This window comes from Sinohyriopsis cumingii, chromosome 17 (assembly GCF_028554795.1).
Source record: "Sinohyriopsis cumingii isolate HCF-2022 chromosome 17, ASM2855479v2, whole genome shotgun sequence".
NCBI lineage: Eukaryota > Metazoa > Mollusca > Bivalvia > Unionida > Unionidae > Sinohyriopsis > Sinohyriopsis cumingii.
In genome coordinates this window covers 50,568,021-50,591,995 of record NC_142977.1, presented here as the reverse complement: position 1 = coordinate 50,591,995, position 23,975 = coordinate 50,568,021, and the positions used below count along the sequence as shown (strand labels likewise).

At 35.3% G+C, this 23,975-nt stretch overlaps 1 protein-coding gene across 3 annotated transcripts in view; it reads left to right on the top strand.

Moving 5' to 3' along the window:
- LOC149778679 (roundabout homolog 1-like) overlaps nt 1-23,975 on the top strand; it is a 59,854-nt gene that overhangs the window by 16,597 nt on the left and 19,282 nt on the right. For all 3 annotated transcript variants that reach the window (XM_089939487.1, XM_089939488.1, XM_089939489.1), the window contains exons 4-11: nt 2,986-3,120; nt 6,292-6,426; nt 8,551-8,759; nt 10,061-10,151; nt 12,986-13,231; nt 14,677-14,970; nt 16,442-16,537; nt 22,133-22,348. In XM_089939487.1, the coding sequence (XP_089795613.1) occupies nt 2,986-3,120; nt 6,292-6,426; nt 8,551-8,759; nt 10,061-10,151; nt 12,986-13,231; nt 14,677-14,970; nt 16,442-16,537; nt 22,133-22,348 (1,422 nt within the window). The remainder of the gene's footprint in view (nt 1-2,985; nt 3,121-6,291; nt 6,427-8,550; nt 8,760-10,060; nt 10,152-12,985; nt 13,232-14,676; nt 14,971-16,441; nt 16,538-22,132; nt 22,349-23,975) is intronic.

The following is a 23,975-nucleotide window of genomic DNA, read 5'->3' as shown; positions in this document are numbered from 1 at the left end:
AGAAAAACTAATGATAGTTGTAATGATAATCATTGTGAACATAGTTTTAATACTTTTAATGTCTCCTTGAGTGCCTCTAATAGCATTGATATTAATCTCATGAATTTAGAAGTTTCCAGCAAAGGTTTACACATAGGTCATTTAAATATTCAGGGTTTTCGTGGAAAGATTGATCAAGTAAAGTTACTGCTAACCTCTCCAAATATCCATTTATTTGGACTCTCAGAAACAACGTTAACAGAAAATCAGGATGAAAATTTCTTGTATATCAATGGCTGTGACAAACCTTATTGAAAGGACAGGAAAGCAGGCGGTGTTGGGCTCCTTGTGTACATTAGAACTGGTACTATTTGTAAAAGAGGGGAAGACCTAGAAATACAGGAAACAGAATCCATTTAGCTACAGATCACTCCCGAAAAAGCTAAGCCCTATTTAGTATGTTTTGTGTAGAGACCCCCATCATCACATACTAATTGGTGTGAATATTTTGAATTTCAAGTAGATAAAATTTCAGATGAAGAGAAAGAATTTTACATTCTATGTGATATAAATAGAGACCTTCTCAATGATCAAATAAAAGGGAATTGGATGAATTTTATTGCTTTGTTAGGTATGGAGCAACTAGTAAATGAACCCACCAGCATAACATCTACCTCTAAAACACTTATAGATCATATTTATACCAATACAAAAGAAAATGTTTTGGAAGTAATGGTTCCAAAGATTGGTATAAGTGACCAGTTTGCAATTTTTCTAACATGTAAAGTCAATGGCACATCAACAAAAAATAATATCCATAAATCCATTACTTATACATCTTTTCAAAAATTTCATACTGTTAAATTCCTAGAAGATCTGAAACAGATTCCATGAAATACAGTCCAAATCTTTGAAGATATTGATGATGTTTTAGATACTTGGGCTGGAGAAATAAAGTTAATAAAATGATAGGTCAATCCAAACAAGCGCACTACAAAAAGTGCTGGATGAAAAACAAAATAACACGAAAGCTATCTGGAAAGTAGATTTTGGTATTTTTGTCGATTCTACAAAATTTCATGATTATAGACTGGATTTATATGTAACAATTCCACATGAAATACATCGGCTTGAAGAAGCGAGGGGAATGTGTGTTGACATTTGCAAATGTGTTTCTGTTTCTGTCATTGAATGTTTGAAATTATAATGTGAGAAAAATATGAAGTCTTTCAATTGCATTATCAGAAAGACACAATGGAATGTAATGTTTATTTGATTTTGAGTGCAGTAAGGAGGATATAATTGCACTTATCATCGAAATTACAGTACAATTTCGAAATGTGTAATCAAGATTGAGAACCTATGACATGGCTAATGTAATTCAGATTTGCAGAACTAAGAAAGTACATTTCGAGGAAATTCAAGATGTAAAACTGTAAGTGTATTTTTTGCCATTCTTATCACCAGCTAAAGAAGACAGTTTATATCTTGTAAGGACCCTTTCTGGCATCTACTGTATAGCTAGCCTAAGTCCGAAACATCGTATCAAAAAAGTTAACGCGGAATGTGCCAAAGCAGCTGGTATGTGGCAGTCAATGAAACATTTGTTTTACTTCATTCAGAAACAAATTTAATCAACCACAATGTAAAGCACCTACTACACAAGTGTACATGATTTGTTTGCAAATCAAAATTGCTAGCATCTGCATCCATATTTTGTTTTCAATAGAAAGCAGTTCCTTTATGAGTGCAATATGAAGTTGCACGTGAGTTCAGTATCGCAAAATATTGAATGATTCTGACAATGCAAAGTTAACGGAGAAAAAATGAGCATATAATAACTTTTGTTCTTTGACATGAATCTAGTATCTCTCTTATTTCAGTAAATTAAAACAAATGGTGTGGTTCCAGTTTGTGAACTTTACCTTAGCAGACTAGCACAATGGGATCCCCAACAGCAGTCTTCAAAGACTTCACACATCACGCTAGCTATTGTCAGCCAATTAATCAATACATGAAATGGTGATTGTTTATAACTAACCACCTTGCCCTTATAACAGTTAGCTGTATAAACTGACCCAAGGATAGCTTTATATGAGCTCTAAACAGGACTGTTTACATGCTATGTTCATATATTGAAGTGTCATTTTTTTTAAAGATCACTGAAAATTGTGTTTTTCAAAACACGACTGCATCATGGAGTTTGGGAGCAAAAACATCATGATGTTATCATGACGTGTGTTATGGCAGGTATGCATTATGGTCCCAATAAGGCCTTTTTAATACTATCGTATATACTTGCATGACATGTGTTCAGGCAAGTATGCATCATGATCCCAATAAGGCCTTTTTAATACTATCGTATATACTTGCACGACACGTGTTAAGGCAAGTATGCATCATGGTTCCAATAAGGCCTTTCTAATACTATTATATATATTTGCATGGGAGTAAGATCCAATTGCAATTTTACCATCACATTATGTGCCAGTAGATCTGACTCTATGCAGTTTGTTTTTAGTAATCAGCAGAACAAACAACACAGACCATGATCTGTCAGCACATTATTCAATAGCAGACAAGGGTCTATACATTTTGCAATTGGACCCGACTTATACTTGAGTATATACAGTAATCCAATCTCTCTATACCAGCCGCCTCTATAAAAAAACAAATCCAGAATATTTTAGTCTTACAGTGCTTCCTTTAGGGAAATTTGACTCAATTTGTCATTCTGTTTCTTACAAAGGTCTGTGTTAAGAAATAGATTTCTCTTCTCTGTTGGGATTGATTCTAAGTATTAAAGGTATGTTAAGAAATAGATTTCTGTTCTCTGTTGGGATTGATTCTAAATATTAAAGGTATCTGTCAACTAAGGACTCTTTTCGAGAGAAAATCTTACTTGACAGGCAACTTTACATGAAGCAAATACCTTTCTGATTTAGTTAATCAACTATTCTCCAGGAAAACACAGGCTAGTTGGCTGTTTTTGATTGTCTTTTCCAGTGTTGCCCAATTTTGTGTTGGTTCCAGTGAGCCAGGTAGTGAATTTAGGGGACACAGTCCAGCTAGATTGTCTGGCAGTTGGGGATCCAACACCAGTCCAGAGGTGGGAGAAAGACAGGAGTTATCTCCTGATAGGTAACATCATTATGTAATAAATTTAATTACAGTCACAGTGACTTAATATGCTTGTATTCAAGGGAAAGCTGCAGTTGCCCACCATTGTACTTGGGACTTTATGTCTCTCGCCAATTTTTGCAATCAAATAACGAAATTCTGCCCCTTTCATGACTGTGTGAGGTTGAAAGTTTATTGTAATGAAACCAATAGTGCCCTCAGTGATAGCTGCTTGTTGCAGGTGTGTTTGCTTCTGTCGATCAGACTGGTTGAGACTTGTGCAAATTTGTGTTGTTAGTAGTTAAATAGGACTGTAACATTCATTGTAGTACCTGTTTAAAATGGCCACTTGATATGTGGTATTTATTAATCAGTTTCTTTGTAGCCAGACCTGACATTCAAGTGGTCATCTATTTATCCTTATGAACTCTTTTTCATTTTTTTTCAATCCAAAAAGATTCCAGACATCTTGAGAATTTTTTAACCAATACTTATATTGTTGCCATATTGCTAACAGGTCATTCTCTTTAGAACACACTAAAGACAAGTGCTGATCTATTATCAAGATCAAGGTCACATCTCAGTTTCAGTTTCTTTCCCCTCTGAACTTTGCATGTAGGCTGTTGCTATTTATATCTGACAGATATGTGTCAGTTGATATAGCTGATTACTGTAATCGTGTGATTCTGTATTAGTGCTCTATATTATGGTGCAAATGAAATGAATTTACTTTGGCTGAGAGTGGATGGAATGTATATCTAGTCAGTACAATATCACCAATTAATACTTTTTCCAATATTCAGTGAATATGAAAGGATTTTACAATGGACAGAGCATGCATGGAATATATATCAAATCTGTATATCACCAATAAATAATTTTTGATCATATCTTTGTTGCACTCGATCAACCCATGATACATCATGATGGCAATATATGATTACACAAATACACATTTATTTATTTATTCCAATTTTCAGATCGAATACTGATCTATATGACACTGCATGATGATGTTGTTTTGCATTTCTGATCGTACATGCAGGCAACATCTGGCCATAGAAAAGCTGTCTTTCACGTCGTTCCAGTTTGACAACTATTTTTATTCACTTGGCTTTCATGAGAAGAGAAACAAGCTGTTACTTTTTGGCAACAAGAGTAGCTGAGGAAACAGTTTTTGGTTTGGGTTAAAGTTTTTCCAGCAATGCTTTGATTATGGGTTCAAAATGCAGTACAGTAGTCCCCCTCTTATAAGGCCACCCCTACTGCAGCAGGGAAGTGGCCTTATAATGAGGGTGGCCTTTATAGAGGGGGATGACAAATGCAAATAGTAAATACATATGAAGAAAGTCACACAAGTACATTTAATTCTAAAACATTTAATATTTTCATTAAAAAATCACATGCATGTTGTGAAATAAATGTAAAACAAACTGTTTCATCATTTTCAAAAGAATGCTATGAATAACCATTGATATAGTTTCAAAACTGTCTTTATAATTATGTTACAGATTACATCATCTGTCACTTTGTTGGTAAGTCTAAAAAACAAACCAGTCTCGTCACAATTAAAAATATCCTTGCTGTCATATCCCCTGCATATATTGTTTAGTCTTTTGTTCCAATCTTTGACAACTTCATTATTAACATCAGCTGATTCTCCAATAAGGACAGAACACTTAATATTGTGTTGCACTTGAAATCTGTGCAACCATCCGTTACTTGCAATAAAGTCATCATATCCCAATTCAGCTGACAAAATTGTTGCATTTTCTTGTCATTCAAATCAGGATACAAACATCTCCTGGCTCAAACAATCTTCCTTTATCTGTCCATTTCACCTTCCCACTTCTACAGAATTGTTTCCTTATCTTTTACGATATTGTTTATCTTAGTCTTTCCGACATTAGTTTTCTGCAAGGATCCTCAACACCCCTCACCTCTCGGTCAGTTGAATTACTTTCACTTTCTCTTCTAAACTGAGATTTTCTTTCTTTTCCTCGATGACATGTTGATCTTTTTGCAGTAAGTTATTCATGTTGCCAACTACAATACTGATAAAACAATTATTTATGCATCTAAACAAATTGGCATGTGTTTTTAAAGGAAGTGATCTTGTCACGTGATTCGTTAGTCGCAGTCTGGTACCCTATTGATTTTATACATTTCTTTACACTAAGTGAGAGAAGCCAAAACGACTTTGATATGTACCATTAACATCACGCAGATTTGACCTCGTGGCTGTTAGGATTTGTAATTTTGACAATTATTGTCAGTAGTAATAGCCACTAATTATCAAAGTGAACAAGCTCAACATCTTACTAAGGGAAGCCATAAAGGCTATCAAACCATTTTCCTGCTGACTTGTGTATTGTACATCGATAATGCCACTTCTCAGCTGTTACTACTGTTCAGTAATTGTAATCTTAACAATTATCAGAGTGACTAAACTGGACATCTTATGATAACACAGCAGTAAGGCTAATTAGATTACACATATTTACCCTTTTGTATGGATTAAAATTTGAGTCTTTCTCGGCTTTATAGAATAAATGTGGCTTCTCATGAGGCGTAAATGATATAATATTAACCTTAGTGGTACATGTACTTTAGTCAACACTTCTTTCAATAACGAAAACCTGACATTGGGAAACAGAAATCGGATTACTTAACACACGTTATGAATAAAATACTGGTTCTGGATACATATTAAAATAAAATGTGGCTGCTTGTGAGGGGTACATTTTATATTATTGCACTAATATGCTGACCGCTGGTTGCATTAGCCGGGTGGCCTTTGTGAGGGGTACTTTTGAACAAAAACTTGTCGGTGCCAATGGATTATGGCCATAAGGAGCAGGTGGCCTCTGGTCAGGGGGAGCCGTTCAAGAGGGGGACTACTGTACCTGAACTCCTTATTGAGGTTTTATTGAGATAAGCTTCATTGATTTATGTGGCTATAATTGTTTAAAACTTAGAATTTGGGATATTACCACGTCTCAGTGGTTGATATATGGGACTCTTGATTAGTGGTTTCTTCGTTCAAATCCTGCCCAAACCAGTCTTGGTTGCCTGCCCTTGTGCTTCTAAGCAAGGCACTTTTCTTCCAATTCCTCACCACAAAAACGTTTTTGTGAATGATGTGCAATTAAAATGAATAAATGAATCGATCACTAATGTTGAATTTTACAGAAAGCAATATGAGATTGTTCTACAACTACACCCTTGTGATAGTGTCCATCCAGAGCAGTCAGCTGGGAGAGTATGTATGCGAAGCTCATAATGTAGGAGGATCGAAGTCAGTCTCAGCTTTCATACAAACTCAAGGTAAATCAGTCGTAGCTGTCATAGAGATTCAAGGTAAACCAGTCTCAGCTTTCATACAGACACAAGGTAAATCAGTCGCAGCTGTCATAGAGATTCAAGGTAAATCAGTCTCAGCTTTCATAAAGATTTGAGGTAAATTAGTCTCAGCTTGCATAAAGATTCAAGGTAAATCAGACTTAGCTGTCATCAAGACTCAAGGTAAATCAGTCTCACCTGTCACAGAGTCTCCAGTAAATCAGCCTCAGCTTTCATACAAACAAGGTAAATCTGACTCAGTTGTCATAGAGATTCAAGGTAAATCAGTCTCAGCTTTCATACAGACTCATACAAACTCAAGGTAAATCAGACTAAGCTGTCATCAAGACTCCAGTAAATCAGTCTCAGCTTTCATACAGACTCAGGGTAAATCATACTCATTTGTCATAGAGATTTAAGGTAAATTAGTCTCAGCTTTCATACAAACTCAAGGTAAATCATACTTAGTTGTCATAGAGATTCAAGGTAAATCAGTCTCAGCTTTCATACAAAATCAAGGTAAATCATACTCAGTTGTCATAGAGATTCAAGGTAAATCAGTCTCAGCTTTCATACAGACTCATACAAACTCAAGGTAAATCATACTCAGTTGTCATGGACATTCAAGGTAAATTAGTCTCAGCTTTCATACAGACTCAGGGTAAATCATACTCTGTTGTCATAGAGATTTAAGGTAAATTAGTCTCAGCTTTCATAGAGACTTGAGGTAAATCAGATTAAGCTGTCATCAAGACTCAAGGTAAATCAGTCTCAGCTGTCACAGAGACTCCAGTAAATCAGCCTCAGCTTTCATACAAATGAGGTAAATCTGACTCAGTTGTCATAGAGATTCAAGGTAAATCAGTCTCACTTTTCATACAGACTCATACAAACTCAAGGTAAATCATACTAAGCTGTCATCAAGACTCCAGTAAATCAGTCTCAGCTTTCATACAGACTTAGGGTAAATCATACTCATTTGTCATAGAGATTCAAGGTAAATCAGTCTCAGCTTTCATACAATCTCATACAAATGCAAGGTAAATCATACTCAGTTGTCACAGAGATTCAAGGTAAATTAGTCTCACATTTCATACAGACTCAGGGTAAATCATACTCAGTTTTCATAGAGATTCAAGGTAAATTAGTCTCAGCTTTCATACAGACTCAGGGTAAATCATACTTAGTTGTCATAGAGATTCAAGGTAAATCAGTCTCAGCTTTCATAGAGACTTGAGCTAAATCAGACTAAGCTGTCATCAAGACTCAAGGTAAATCAGTCTCAGCTGTCACAGAGACTCCAGTAAATCAGTCTCAGCTTTTAGAGACCAAATGTAAATTGGACTCGACTGTCATGGAGTCTCAAGGTAAATCAGACTCACCTGTCATCATAGAGGCTTGGGGTAAATTGGATTCTGTCAAAGAAACTCGAGGCAAATTGGAGTCACCTGTCATAGACACTTAACGTAAATTTTGATTCAGCTGTCATAGAGACTCAAGGTAAATTGGACTCTGCTGTCATTGAGACTCAAGATCAGTAGACTCACCTGTCATAGAGGCTTGGGGTAAATTGGATTCTGTCAAAGAAACTCAAGGCAAATTGGAGTCAGCTGTCATAGAGACTCAAGGTAACTTGGACTTGGCTGTCATAGAGACTCAAAGTAAATCAGACTCAGCTTGAGGTAAACTGGACTCTGCTGTCATAGAGACTCAGAGTAATTCAGACTTGGCTTTCATCAAGACTCAAGGTGAGAAGAGCATTTCAACATTGTTATTGGTGGAAAAAATACTTATGTACTCATCCCCGAACTTGAATGGTGTGCTCATTCCTTGTGACTAATAGCAGTTCATTTTGTTTCATTCAGGAAGAAAAAAATTAATTCAGCTATCTCATTGTTTTTAATTGGATTATCAGAGAGCAAGACATATTAAACATTTGCTTTAGAATTGTTTAAGAGGTGTATGTCATATCCTGATAAAATCCAAATCAGAGTTATTATTATTATTATTATTATTGCTTATATTATTATTATTATTATTGTTGTTGTTGTTGTTGTGATATCATAGTAAGCTGACATGCAATTATTGGTTGTTCTCTTTAAATTACAGATAGACCAGTATTTATTGTACGGCCCTCCAATACTACAGTAAACATCAGTCAGACAGTCCAACTGTTTTGCAGGGCCAAAGCAGTCCAAACTCCCAGAATAACTTGGCTCAAACTGACTGTCACTGAATTGGGCAAAATATGGACAGATCCCACTTCTGACACCAATAAGGGGATCTCCATGATGGATGATGGGAGTTTGGTTATTAAGGTAGGGTACAGGGCTAGGCATTTTCCCTGACCACGAACAATAATGATGTATGCAGAAATTTTCACACTTTTGAAAATCTCCACAGAAAGTCTGGACTTTAATTTCATGAGCTAAATCTAGAGAATATTTTTTATTCCTTCAATTGGGATTGCAACCTCTGGTTCTTGGCCTTATCAGAAACATTTTGAATCCAAAATTAAACTTGGAATTTTCCTTTGCTTTACACTGGGTTAATTAATTGTAATTTGTATAGAGATTAAAATTCTAAATTACTCATGGAAAAAGAACTATGACGAGAAGTTATTAAATTTGTCAAGTAGAAAAAAAAGATTTTCAGATTTTCAAGGGAAAGCATTCTGTATTTACCAATATGACTGAAAAGAGAAAGCTTTGCTGACATATCTGAAATACTAAAAACCATGGATAAAAACATTAATTTGTGTCTTACAAGTAATAGACTACAAGAATTTTCCAACATAGACTACAAAATTAGAATTCATATTAAGTTGATATCTCTGTGTTTCCATATTTGCTGATCATAATGTGTGCCCAGTTGCATTTTTCATAGGCCTGGATCCGCCATCATACAAAGAATCAATATAATTAAAATTCTCAGCTACTTGTTATGATGTCAAGTGAACAATATAGATCCTGATCTTTCTTCCTTGTGTGATATAACATCAGGCCTTCTAGTTGTGATATAGCACCAGGCCTTGTAGTTGTGATCTAACACCAGGCCTTGTAGCTGTGATCTAACACCAGGCCATGTAGTTGTGATATAACACCTGGCCTTGTAGTTGCAATATAGCACTAGGCCTTGTAGTTGTGATCTAACACCAGGCCTTGTAGTTGTGATATAGCACTAGGTCTTATAGTTGTGATATAACACCAAGCCTCATAGTCATGCAGCTGAGTGCAAAAATTGAACTCAGACCAAAGTTGCAAAATTAGAAGCAATACTCATAGCATCTTAATAACATTGAAACTTGGCATATATGTATAGATACAAATGATTAAATAACCCCCAATTGTTTGTCTTTACATTTTGCTTTTTAAATTATGAATGAAGTTGTAAGAGATTAAATTTCTAAAATATGAGCCAAAATAACATCTCTGTTTAGAAAAGGATCATTTTTAAGCAAGTTTTTACCAAAGATGGGAGTGCATCTATTACAGTAAGTGTGGTACATGAAATATGGTTCTTTTTCGGTGTCAATAGTGAATTTAACCAGCACAAAAAGTAATTTTAAAATACTATAGTATTTTTTTAACACAACATTATATGCTGTTTTATATTTCAGTCAGCAACTTCAGAAGACCAGGGGTGGTATCAGTGTGTTGCAACCAATGATATAGGAAATGCTACAGCTTCCGCATATGTTACTGTTCAAGGTAAGGTGGTTTGCACCAAAATTTTCTGCACAAGCAGGAAATATTTATTCGATGTATGTTGTTATATTTCACCCATATTCAGATCTTTGTACTTTTACGGCCCTCATAGGTACGTGAGCCCTATAGTAATATCTTTTTCAAGTTCATTCACACTGCATGGAAACAGCATAACATAACTCTCAGCCCATGAACATCAAAATACTATCTTTGAAACTCTGTCTTTGGCTGAGTTATATATAATCCAGTTTTAATAAATGTTGGATTTTTAAAATACAGTAGAACTTCTCTTGAAACACCACACCTATTGCCAAAAATATGGCCTCTCAAGACAGGTGGTCCATCATAACAGGTCACAATGCCATATAATCAGTAAATTTGTGGATTGAGAGTGTGGTCTCTCAAGACAGGTGGTCTCACATAGCAGTGGTCTTTCAAGACAGGTTTTACTGTACCAATGTATTGCAACCAACATTGCTCAGTAACCGTTGAACACATGTTGATGCAGCTTATCAAGTGAACACTTTCTTTAGGACATTGATGTGCCTAATATGGTTTGTTATGGGTTATGCTGATTAATTTCATATCATAAAATGAAGCTCATAACAAGCTGTAACAGGGTATTCAAAACAACATGCTGTTACCATGGTCCCTGACTATACAGCTGGCCCTTTTAAAATATATGTGTTGTTGCAGATTCCAGTAAATTGGTTACATTTTGTTTTATCATTGTTAGTTTATTGTCCCATTTTTTTTGCCACCTCTCCTCTTGCTGTGAAAAAGACAGTCATTCATCAAAAGGGAGAACTTTATGAACTTGAACCATGCTATCCCATGAAGATTAGGCATTACATTGTTACAGGCACCATGGAGAGCTTGATTGACAGTCTGGTCTAGTGAATTTGGTTATCAGCATTTTGTCATCATTTGTCAAAGGTATAATCCCTGATTGTCAGACTCACAATAAGCCCTTAATTACAAATGCATTTAAACCAAATTTGCTATGCTATTTCATAGCAAAGAGACTTTAGCAGAGTTGAATTGTCCATGTTCTGCCTCAACCATCAGTGCAGTTATAACCCTTGATTTTCAGATCTACCTTCTTTTGCTTCTGCACGGAAAGTGACTTAATTGCCATTTTATTTCAACAAAATTTTGTGAGGTGGGATAATATTGATGAGACTTTGATTTAGTTTGATTGATAGCATTCTGCAACATATAGTGGAATCATAGTCCTTGATTGTCAGACCCACCTATATTTATTTCTGCACAATAATTCATTCGTTCAAAATTGGGTTTTGACTCCGTTCACAAGAGGGTTTAATATTGATAGGACCATGACCATGTTTGATTATCAACCTTATGTATTATTATTTAGCAGAGCTGTAGCTGCAGGTTGTCAGGCCAGTTCACTTTTGTTTTGCACAATAATTCTGTTTAATTTGACTGGTTGTCAGGCCAGTTCACTTTTATTTCTGCATCAATAACTCTGTTTAATTTGACTGGTTGTCAGGCCAGTTCACTTTTATTTCTGCACAATAACTCTGTTTAATTTGACTGGTTGTCAGTCCATTTCACTTTTATTTCTGCACAATAACTCTGTTTAATTTGACTGGTTGTCACACAAGTTCACTTTTATGTCTGCACAATAACTCTATTTTAATTTGACTTAAACTAAATTGGGTTATGCAAAAGTTCTTGTTATCCACATATTTGAATTTTTAAACTGTTGGGGATATTGTGTTATCCTCCATCCTTCTGTCTCTCTATCATTCAGTCTATTTGTCTGTTTGCTCTTCACAACATCTCCTAAACTGCTGGTGGAAATTTATTAAACTTTATCATTCTAAGAGTTATCATTGAATTGTTTGTAAATAGTGTATTCATTTGGTATTGCTTTGGAATAAAAGACAGGAAATATTTTCATAATTAAAGCTACTTTGGGATATAGTTACAGTAATGGAAAGAAAATCATACATTTTGATACCATTCCTTACATTTCCATTGACAGACAACTTATTTTTAGTGTACATTTAAGAGTGAAAAATGTTGTACATGAGGATGCAATAAATCATTTCTCTTTATAATGTGAAAATGTTGCATTTGACATTTTTTAAAATTATTATTATTATTGTTATTATTGTTATTGTTATTATTATTATTATTATTATTATTATTGTTATTATTATTATTATTATTACCTTGTTGTTGTTGTCCCATCACTTTAACATTGGGGGATACTGTGATACCTTACATCTGTCTGTCTTCCCATTACTATACATCATCCTTAACTCAACATGGAAATTAGTGAAACTTGATAATTATTTTATGTATAGAGTATCCATGTGCAAGAGAGGTGTTATTTTTTTAATGTCTCTTATGGGAGCAGGCCAAGGTCAAAATTTACAACATTATGAAATAGAGCAACATATTCAAATACTTAAACTTGCAAATTCATTTGTATTTGGAAGACATAGATAACAAATTTATGGTTCTTACCTCTAGGTCACTGTTGGGGTTATGGGGTTTGGGTGGGGCTATAAAAAAAAAGCATGGGCATTTACCAAGGTTAGCCATTGATGCAAAACTGGTTGTTGTTGTTCTTTTACTTTAACTAAGTCTAAAGGAGTTATTTCCCTTTTAAAAAATATTAAATGTGACTAATCTACTTGACAGATGCATGTTAAAGTAATTATTTGATTTGTAATGATTCTTTTAAATAATTGTAACTCTTTGCTCACCCATTGAGCAAGTGTACCTTACATTCTTTCTTATAGTTATATTCCATATGGTGTGTTCAAGAAAAAACTCTTATGCCTTTATGTATTATTCTTCAGGTTTCCCTGTTATAAGGACTATTCAGAGCAACAGAACAGAAAAGATTGTATCAATTACATGTATCATAATGGGCCTTCCATATCCAACCTTGAATTATTATGCTGGAGGTCACCTGGTGACTTCTGACCTTCAAGGTCATTTGGTGGAAGGACAAACTCTAATTATTGTTCTTGATTCAATCCAGCAGCAACAATACACTTGCAGGGCTGAAAACATATATGGATATGATGCAGCAAATTTTAGCAGTAAGTACATTTAAATAAGGAAAAAAGTGTGTCCTGATAGGATCATAGATGTTTCAGCATTTTATTGGCAATTCTGTTGTTCCTTATTTTAATGCACCTTGTTATAATGTGATTCTGGATATAATACCTGAATCATACCAGTGTATAAAAATATGAGTTTTAAAAAAAGATGAAGCTTAGAGTTCTTTTATTTTAATTTCAATCACAGTTATTTAGCCCATTTTATTATTTCCAATTTACCATGGTTCCATATATTATGCTATTTTTAAAATATTAAATTTCGGTATGTAATGCAGTCAGTGGTTATGGACCAACTACTGCATTATAATGAGAGAGCTGTAACATACCAAGGAAATGAGAGAAATATGTTGAAACTGTATTCTTTATTATGTATAAAAAGGTACAGTTAGTTTGATAATGGTTGCTATTGAAGATATCCCAGATATTAATCAGAAAGTGTATACCATTCAGTCACAGTAAATAAAATAGTTTATCCTGCTTTTGAAGTTGGCACATGTATATTTTTGCCTTGACTTATGGCCTTTACACTAGGTTATAGCTGATGCATACATATTTTGCCTTGACCTTTGGCCTTTACACTAGTTTACAGCTGACAAATGTACACATTTTTTACCTTGACTTATGGCCTTTACACTAGGTTAAGTTGACACATATACATTTTTTGCCTTGACCTATGGCCTTTACACTAGGTTACAGTTGACACATATACATATTTTGCCTTGACCTATGGCCTTTACACTAAGTTATAGCTGAGGAAAAAAAAATTATATTCAGTAGATATTCTGTCATATCTGTTAGGAAAACAGAGCTGAGCAAATGTATTTTGGATCCACTTGTCCAAGACGAGTTACTTATAAAATAGTCACTTGTCCTGCACAATGTACCTATATCCATGGATTTATGTAACACAGAAAGTACAGATAGTGACTATTGTCATGAAAATACACTTTTTTAAGATAAGTAAATTATAGATCAGGATTTGAATATCATGTTTTTAACATCTCAGAAAAATGATGACAGTATACAGCATGCATGTAGCCATAGACATGCCTCTGATAACTTCAACAATAAAAACACATTTACTCACGTTAAGTTATAAATGCAACTGATTTATTTGTGAGCAATTTTGTACACACAGCAGTTGTGTGATTTTTTGTTTATAGTAACTAAAACTTAGACAAACCTCTGAGACAGTTTCACTAGCCTGACAAAGAATTTCACTTGTCCCTGGCATTTGCTTGTGATATTTGCTGGACTCAGTAAAAATTTTACTTTTTACTTTTTTAATTTATTGCTGTCAACATACCTCTTAAATGGAGAGATACTATTCTGATATTTAGAGCTTAATTTGTTGTAATAGCAGTAGCAGTGTTTGTTCATGTATTTTCAGTACCTGGTAACGGTGTTTGTTCATGTATTTTCAGTACCTGGGGATATGGAGACACCAGTTGTAAGCAACGTTACTACAAGGTCAGTTGATTTGAAATGGTTACCACCCCAGATATCAGGTGGACTAGAACTCCTTGGCTATGTCATTCAGTATCGTCCAGTGACCAGAGAGGACTGGACAGAGGTCAGCTTGTTGAGGACTGAAGTGACCACTACTGTACATGAATTGAATCCATTTACAGCATATCAGTTTCAGATTTGTGCTAGGAATGCCCTTGGAAGAGGCAGCAACAGCTCAGCAACAGATTTTGTTCTCACTCTGGAGGATGGTACGCAAATGAAATTCAGTTATCAAATAAGCCAGCAGGCAGATTGTATCCATATTTGTAGTTTAGTGGAGGAGTTAAGCTTAGAAAATTTGTTGTGTTTGCTTATTCATTCTTTCACTAATCAAGTCCCAACAACAAAAATACCATTTTACTGATATCAGTAGCTAATTTTATGTTAACTGGGTTTTATGTTAATCATTCCAGATGTCAGACAATGTCAGATTTTATTGATAATTAATAAACCAAAAGTTATTCCATGATAACCATTGAATTGATCCAGCTATTGAAAATGCAGTAGATATTGGCCATCTTCAGTTGCATAAATGTATAAATAAATATAAAAAATCAAAAGAATAGAGTATTTAATTATTTAATTACCAGTGGATATTATATCACCTGTCTGTCCACCAGTCTGTCTGTCCATCTGTCTGTAAAACTAGATCGTCTCCTTGGGTTATGAAATGAGGGGTCAGATATAAAAATAATTACAGTTAGAACAAACTTTCTGAATATTTTTTTCCCAAACTTAAAACATACTAACAGCATGAGAACATATAATATAGGGGACATGGTGGTTGTTTATATGGGACAGTGTCAATGTTTATAGGGGACAGGGTCAGTGTTTATATGGGACAACATTGATATTTATAGGGGACTCAGTCAGTGTTTATAGGGGATGGGTTGATGTTTATATGGGACAGTATCAGTGTTTATAGGGCACGTGGTCAATGTTTATAGGGGACAGGGTGATGTTTATATGGGACAGTGTCAGTGTTTGTAGGGGACAGGGTCAGTGTTTATATGGGACAACATTGATATTTATAGGGGACTCAGTCAGTGTTTATAGGGGATGGGTTGATGTTTATATGGGACAGTGTCAGTGTTTATAGGGCACATGGTCAAGGTTTATAGGGGACAGGGTGATGTTTATATGGGACAGGATTGATGTTTATAGGGGATATGGTCGGAGTTTACATTGGAGTAGGAGGTGAAATTTATAATAAAAGTCATGGGGATTTGGCATGGCAAGCCATGAAAGCAGCTCTCTTTTTTTGTTTCTTAATATACTTCATTTAAATGGCACTCTGCAAGAATCCATGATGTAGAAAGCAGGAACATAGTTTGCTTTTTTATTGAATTCTATTATTTTCTATTACACATTATAACTCGGATACTGTCATAAATACTTTTGACAATCTTCACCTTCAAATACTTAAGCTGTTTCACTCCATGAGATAAAATCTTGAAGAAAATTTGAGAATCTCACATACCACAATAAGTGTTTGATTTTGCAAAAAAATATTAAATTGCTTCTTTAGTTAAGAAAACAAAATATTAACATGTTTGTGTTATATGAAAAATATTTAATTCATTTTTGGAATAAAATTACACATAAGTAAGCATTCATCATTATCATCATCATCATCATCATCATCATTATCATCATCATCATCATTTCTTTTTCTTCCAGCCCCAGGTCCTCCACAAAATTTTGTTGTGCATCATGTTGGAAATGAGAGTCTCCTTTTGTCTTGGAGTCCTCCATCTTCTCTGAATGGGCCCAAAGGTAAAATTACATGTGTAAATAAAAATTGCAACCTTGGTGTACCATGCCATGATTGAATCTTACTATAGGTATGTTCATGACTGTCATTACATGATGGTACTATGTGTAATGTATCCCAGTGTAAAGTAGTCTCATTATAACACTGTCTTGTTTATAAGGCAGATATGATCAAGACTGTCATTAAATGATGTAATAGAATTACTAAGTATAATGTACTGCAGTATAAAGTAATCTCATTATAGCACTGTCTTGTTTATAAGGCAGATATAGTCATGGCTGTCATTAAATGATGTAATAGAATTACTAAGTATAATGTACTGCAGTATAAAGTAGTCTCATTATAACACTGTCTTGTTTGTAAGGCAGATATGGTCAAGGCTGTCATTAAATGATGTAATAGTATTACTAAGTATAATGCACCGCAGTATAAAGTAGTCTCATAACACTGTCTTGTTTATAAGGCAGATATGGTCATAACTGTCATTAAATGATGTAATAGAATTACTAAGTATAATGTACAGCAGTATAAAGTATTCGCATTATAACACTGTCTTGTTTATAAGGCAGATATAGTCATGGCTGTCATTACATAATGTAATAGTATTACTAAGTATAATGCACCACAGTATAAAGTAGTCTCATTATAACACTGTCTTGTTTATAAGGCAGATATGGTCAAGGCTGTCATTAAATGTAATAGTATTACTAAGTATAATGCACCACAGTATAAAGTAGTCTCATTATAACACTGTCTTGTTTATAAGGGAGATATGGTCAAGGCTGTCATTACATAATGTAATAGTATTACTACATATAATGTACCACATTTTAAGGCAGTCTCATTATAACACAGGATACCTTTATGACTTGTTACATTCATATAGTAAGGGATCACTGTACTTAACACTTTACCTCTTAGAGTGTATCATGGCTTTTTAGCCCTTCAGTATACATATACCAAAGTTACACAGAGCAGAGAGCTATAAATAGAACACCTGTTACCTATTTGACTCCATACACATAGGCCTGCCTGTAAACTGTTACAACAGTGTAGTATATGTTACATATAACATCAGTTTTAATCACTTTACATTTTTGGTACACATCTATTATGTATAGAAAGTTTTAAGAGTAAAATCTGATTGTTATAGCTGTACAATTATTTTTTACGAAATAATTTTTATGTGCTTTAAAATCTTGAGAGAACTCGTTCACCATCATTAAGCCAGTGAAGCTGCATGACCAACCGTAGCTGCCATTTGTCATACTCGAGATTTATGAGTTCTTTGTCTGTGTCTGAATTCGATAATTTATAAAAACTAATTGTTGCCTACATTAGTATCAGAGCCTTTACTTAAGTTATTGAATCTTTCATAGTAGTGATTCTAACTGTGCAAACTCAAGAAAGTAGTGAACAAAATTTGTGGCCTCCATTTTGGAGAGCGGAGAATAGCAGTTTACGACCAGATCTTAAACAGCGACCACATGATCTGACATAATGGTCTTTCACATCAATGAAAATAGTATCTAATGGGGGGTGGGATCCCCGAAGGTGGTACAGTGAAAACCTGCTCAGAATGGCTGATGTTTACAGCAGGTATCAAAATAATAAGAAGGATATAGAGGCATCAAAAGGCGCTTCCATAAGAATGAGTATAGGCATTCAAAGGTGCTTACATGAGGTAAGTTTGTGTATATACTTAGAGTAGAAGAAATAAACATTTTACATTGGGTATTGAAATTAATGGGTTGTTACAACTACAAAATAATGAAAATTGGTATTTCATGAAAAAAATGCACATGCAGTATTTTTTATGCCAGTTTGAAAAATGAAAATGAATGTGGGATTATCTTTGTCCAGTTTTGCATAGCTATATTCAACAATGAAGGAGCTGTGTGAAGAATAGGGTGAAATTATACAACTGTGTCACGTATTGATATGATTAACATTATACAGAAAGACAGACAGACCGCTCCGGTGGCCTAGTGGTTAGAGCGTCCGCCACAAATGTGGGAGGTCACGGGAATGATCTCCGGCTGAGTCATACCAAAGACTTATAAAAATGGTACTAACAGCTGCCTTGCTTGGCACTCAGCATTAAGAGGTTAGTATTAGGACTGGTCAGCCTGGTGTCAGGATAATGTGATTGGGTGGGACATCATGCTACACGTCTGCGGCATGATGCCTCAGTGCTAGACATCACTATAAACTGCAACATTGCAGACATCATAGCAATATGACTTAAAAGTTGTTAAAGCTATGTTAAAAATCCAAATCCCACACACTCAAACATTACACAGCCTACATTGTGATACATTATCCATATAATATCAACTTGATGGTCTATCATCTTGAGAAGGTCTGTTGGTGGTAGGATGATACTCTTTTATTTGTATTGACATATTGGTTTTATTTCCTCTTTTATCTGTATTGACAGATTGGTTTTATTTCCTCTTTTATTTGTATTGACAGATTGGTATTATTTCCAGTGTGAAGATTACAGACAGATGTAGACTTTGCATCTATTTATGTACCATTCTTATCCATGACTATAACAATATACTTTCAAACAGACTACCTGTCAATAATTTTAATTAAATCTTATAGGCTGCCTCAAATGATCAGATGCATGACTCATCTTGGCCACCACACCCTTTGTTTGGCACCACATGAATGCTTTAAAAATATCTTATTACCAATTCCATATCTTCACATAAGTAATGAAAGAAATTACCGTGTTATCTTCAAAATAATTACCATGCTATTTTCAAAAAAATTACCGTGTTATCTTCAAAACAATTACCAAGTTATCTTCCATCCAATACCCAATCCCAGTTTATAATCTCCTCAACAGATGGGTTTAAGGTGTGGACACCAAAGAGAACGAGGGAGGAAATTTTCTAACCCTCTTTTCTTTCCTAAGAAGGGGTGGGGTGGAGACGGTGCTAATGACTCAAACCCTCTTATGCATTCCTCTCCAAAATGTCCCTGTAGGTGCTTGTCAAGGCCTGTTATCAGAGGCTTGGTCAAGCATCACAGATGATGGGCAAGTTCTTTCCACTGTGAGTGAGAGTTACAGACTACAGATTTAGGAACCACCCCCTCTCTCAGGGACTCTACATCTTTTCACCAATTCATTCTGGTGAAATTAAAGGAAATGGTGCACACCTTTATACAGAAGTGGGTCCGTCAAGAGGCTCAACTTTTACCTGTCTCTTTTGGGAACCTTTAATGGCACTGAAGATCTGGTTCCCTTAGGATGTCTGCATATGCAAGCTACAGTTCCTCCTCTCAAGGTGGAAACTGCACATTGATTCTCTATATGTTCAGATTCCAATTTTTTTCAACACTTGTGATAGTGGATGAATCTGATCTGATTCCTGATTTGAGTCCCCATGTATATGCTCGACTCCCATTCCCATCTGTTCACTGACATGTCAGATTCCTGTTGGGGCACTCGTTTAAAAACAGAGTTTAATTCTCCATGGTCACTGGACTCTGACTGAATCATCCCTCCAGATTAACTACTTATTTCTAGCTTTATAAGGATATATGACAGAGTAAAGGGTTGATGTTTTATGGTTGTCTCCTCCAACAACACATCTGTTGTAGTATATCTATGTCAAGGAGACACACATGCTCTTTTTCTTTGTGTTGGAGGTCTGGGACCTCCCCCACAGAGCAACGTTGGAGAACATTACCCTCCAAGTTCACCAAATTCCTGGAAATGAAGAATGAATTACCAGACAGTTTTTCCAGGACAGTCAAAACAGATGACTCAGAATTCTCTCTACACTGCTCTATAATTGAGTCTTTTTCATGCTGGGAGGAAAGCCTTTGAATGACTTATTTGCAACCAGGCTCAATAATAGACTTCCCTTTTATGTTTCCACAGTCCCATACCACAGAGCATGGGCAGTGGATTCAGCTTCCGGTGAGAATGTCTTTATGCATACACCTTCCTGCCATACTGACTGCTTCTGAAAGTTCTGCAAAAACCTGGAACTTCCACTGCTCATATCTCATTCTTAAAGTCTCACTGTGGCCTCCAACAATCATGATTTCATCAATATTCTCAATGTATTGATAGAGCAACCCAGGTCCCTACTTCAGAGGATGAATCTTCTGTCACAACAAGGGCTTCCTTCTGCACAACAGCCCTTACATTATATCCTTCATGCTTGGCTCATCTAAAGTAATCCAATCCTCAAGAACAAGTTTTCAGGCCAGGATGCCAAGTGGAGAATCTTCTGTAATTGGTGTGGTAGGAAAACATATTGATCCTACTGTCCCTCTTAGATTCCATCACTGATTTCCAATTATTTCTTTTCAAGTACAAAGGATGTTCAGTATATACTATCAAGAACTGCCAACAAACTTAAACTCTCAGGGCACAGCAATCTCTTTGGATTGACACCTTATCAAACTTGTTCAGTATTTTAAGCTATGAAGACCTGTTTCCCCTCTTATGCCCAGATGGAATCTGTCTTGTCTTTTGTGGTCTTTAACCAAAATCCCTATGAACTATTGAGTGAAGCTTCCTTCAGCAACCTCACACTAGAGACTGTGTTTTTACTTGGTATCTGGTAATAGATGGAGCAAGCTTTATGCTTTGCCTATCAACATTGAGTGTCTCCAGTTTAATGAGAATTATAAATCTGCTTCTCTCCTTTGTTAACCAGGATTTTTTTAAAGCAACAGTAGATCCACTGCCTTTAGAGGTCCCCTGGATTCTCAGTTGAATCTTTGCATGGAATGATCAAGGTAGGTTTTCATGTTCTGCTAGGGCACTATGCCGCCACATGGAAATTAAATGGTAGGAAACATCTTTTCCTTTTTCGTTAGAGCTCCATTGATATTAAAGCTTCCACCATCTGTCACTACCTTCAAAAGAATTTATCAGTCCCTTACTGATGAAGACCTTTCTTTTTTTAAACTTAAAGCCCATATGGTTTATGTGGTTGCTGCCTCATGGGCCTATTTTAATCATTCTTCCTTGGATGACATCTTGAAGGTAGCAATTTGGCGATCGCATAACTATCTTCTCTTCCTTCTACATCCACTCTTTAACACAACATAGCACATGCATTTTTTTCTCTGGGACCATAACTGCAGTATGACATGTAGATACACCAACATTCAGTGAAGTGGATGTCTACCAGTTCTGTATTATACTATTAAAATGCAGTTTTGGGGGATGGGGTAAAACTAATTTTATTTATGGAATCCTTACCTGTTGCTATTGCTAAATGATCTCCCACCATCATCCTGATGTTGTGATGCAACTATCATCTACGAAAAAGAGGACTGTTCTGTTCATGGGTGGTTAGTTACACAAGTGACCTATGTCTTATTTTCAATACCCCATTCTGTGGAATGATGTTATCACATCAAATGAACAAAAAAAAGAGAAAGCTACGCAATAGCAGTGGGTACATATTACATAATTAAAATTAGTTTTATCCCCAAAGAAATACATTTCATTTGTAAATGGAGTTTATTGTGTGTGTGTGTGCAATTTTATATACCTTTAATAACTTCAACATCCATCACTGGAACACATTTTCATGTCTGTCACATGTTTTATTTTGTAGAACACATTGAATACAGATATAAATTATCCAACATTAATGGTAATGGCCTAGATGAAGTCATCTACAATGGAACAGTTACCAGTAACAATTCACTCAGAGTGGAGCTACTGCATGTTCCACTGGGACGGACCTATATGGCAAATGTGTGGGCTGTTAATACAGCATGGAATTTTAGCGGTCAACCAGCAAGTCTATACATAGACCTCAACACAACAGGTATGTTTACCGAGTGGTCTCCCAAGACCAATAATCTGTTCTGACCACTTCAGCTGTCTGTTCATTCTGTTGTTTGGCACTTCATTGTTCTTGCCTACTATACTCCAATTGTGCCTTCACACCACTCTAAACATAATTGCACCAACAGTATCCATTCTTGTGCCTCATTCTATCTTTGGAATCAGGGCATATGTTAGTGTTACTATCTGTCTGTCTCTTTGGCCACCTGTCCCTCACAAAATTTTGTTTCTGCTTTTTAACTTTTTACAGGCTTAATCAATTGAAACCAAATTTGGTACAGAGAAGATCCGAGTCAAGTCCAGTTTTCAACTTGTTCGTTTAAAATTTCATGGAGTTATGGACTCTGTATGACCTAGAAAGTGTGCCCTTAAGTCACTGATAATTTTGGCTTCATCATGTTGGAAGGACTAGATGAATTGAAACAGAATTTATACCTAGGGCATAACATTTTTGAAGACCTACATCTAATTAAATGTTCACCTTTTTCCATTGAGATTTAACAGAGATAAAGCCACTCTTTTTTACTTCAAAGTTATTCCTTGTATCTTGCACCAAAGTTTGCTTAATTATACCACATTGACAGATGCATCTGTGTGAATTGGGCACATTTCCAGTACAAGAAAATTCCCGAATATTTTGAAATTTAAAAGCTGTATATGCTAAATTATTTAGATAAATATAAAAGGTCAATTGAATTTTTTTAGCCATTTTAACACCATTTGGCACGTATCATTACCACCATACCATCAGAACTTTCTGGAGAGATTTTTTTTGCATGTACTGTACTGATAAATACTAGCTTATCTTATAAGTCAATTATGTGACTGAAAATAGTTTCTGCACATTAACAATAGTTTTAAATCACAGATCAGAACCAAAATTTGTGGATGACTTGTACTTGGGGTAAAGGAAGAGGCCTTTTGATAGTGGGGTTAAGGGAATGGTCAAGGTCAAGGTGAATGAAAGAAGAAAATTGCTTTCCACATAATAACATTATTTCCATGACATATTGGAACCAAATATTGTGAATGACTCATATTTGAGGTAACGGGTAAGGATGAATCCTTTTGATTTGGTAGTCAAAAGGTCAAAAGTCACTAAATGAAAGATGAAAAATTGTTTCCATACAAACATTTCAGTTCTTAACCAATTTGTTCCCTTGCCAGTTATGAGGTTGACTTACAAGGTGGTAAGAAAGACGCCTGTTGATTTTTAGCATACAAAAGTCAAGGTCATTGTGGCTCAGAAATGGGTTTTGTAGAATAACTTCTGTTCTAGAGTAAGTTCTTTTACCAAACTTTGTGGGTGGCTTGCATCTAGGGTAAGTAAGAAACCTATAGATTCTGGGGTCAAAAGGTCAAAGGTCACAGTCATGGTAAATCCTAGAAGAATTACATTTGGTTTCTGCACAGTATGTTTAGTTGGTCAGTAATCTTCAGTCATCCATGCCCTTCTAATGCATACTTATAGGACTATTCAGTTCTTGTACAAATGCCCGGGTTATTAAAAAGTAAGCCATGACACACATTATTCATTGTAAACCAATATTCTGTTCACTACTGAGGTAGATATAATTTTAAAGGAAGATATAGGTAAGGAAGATTAA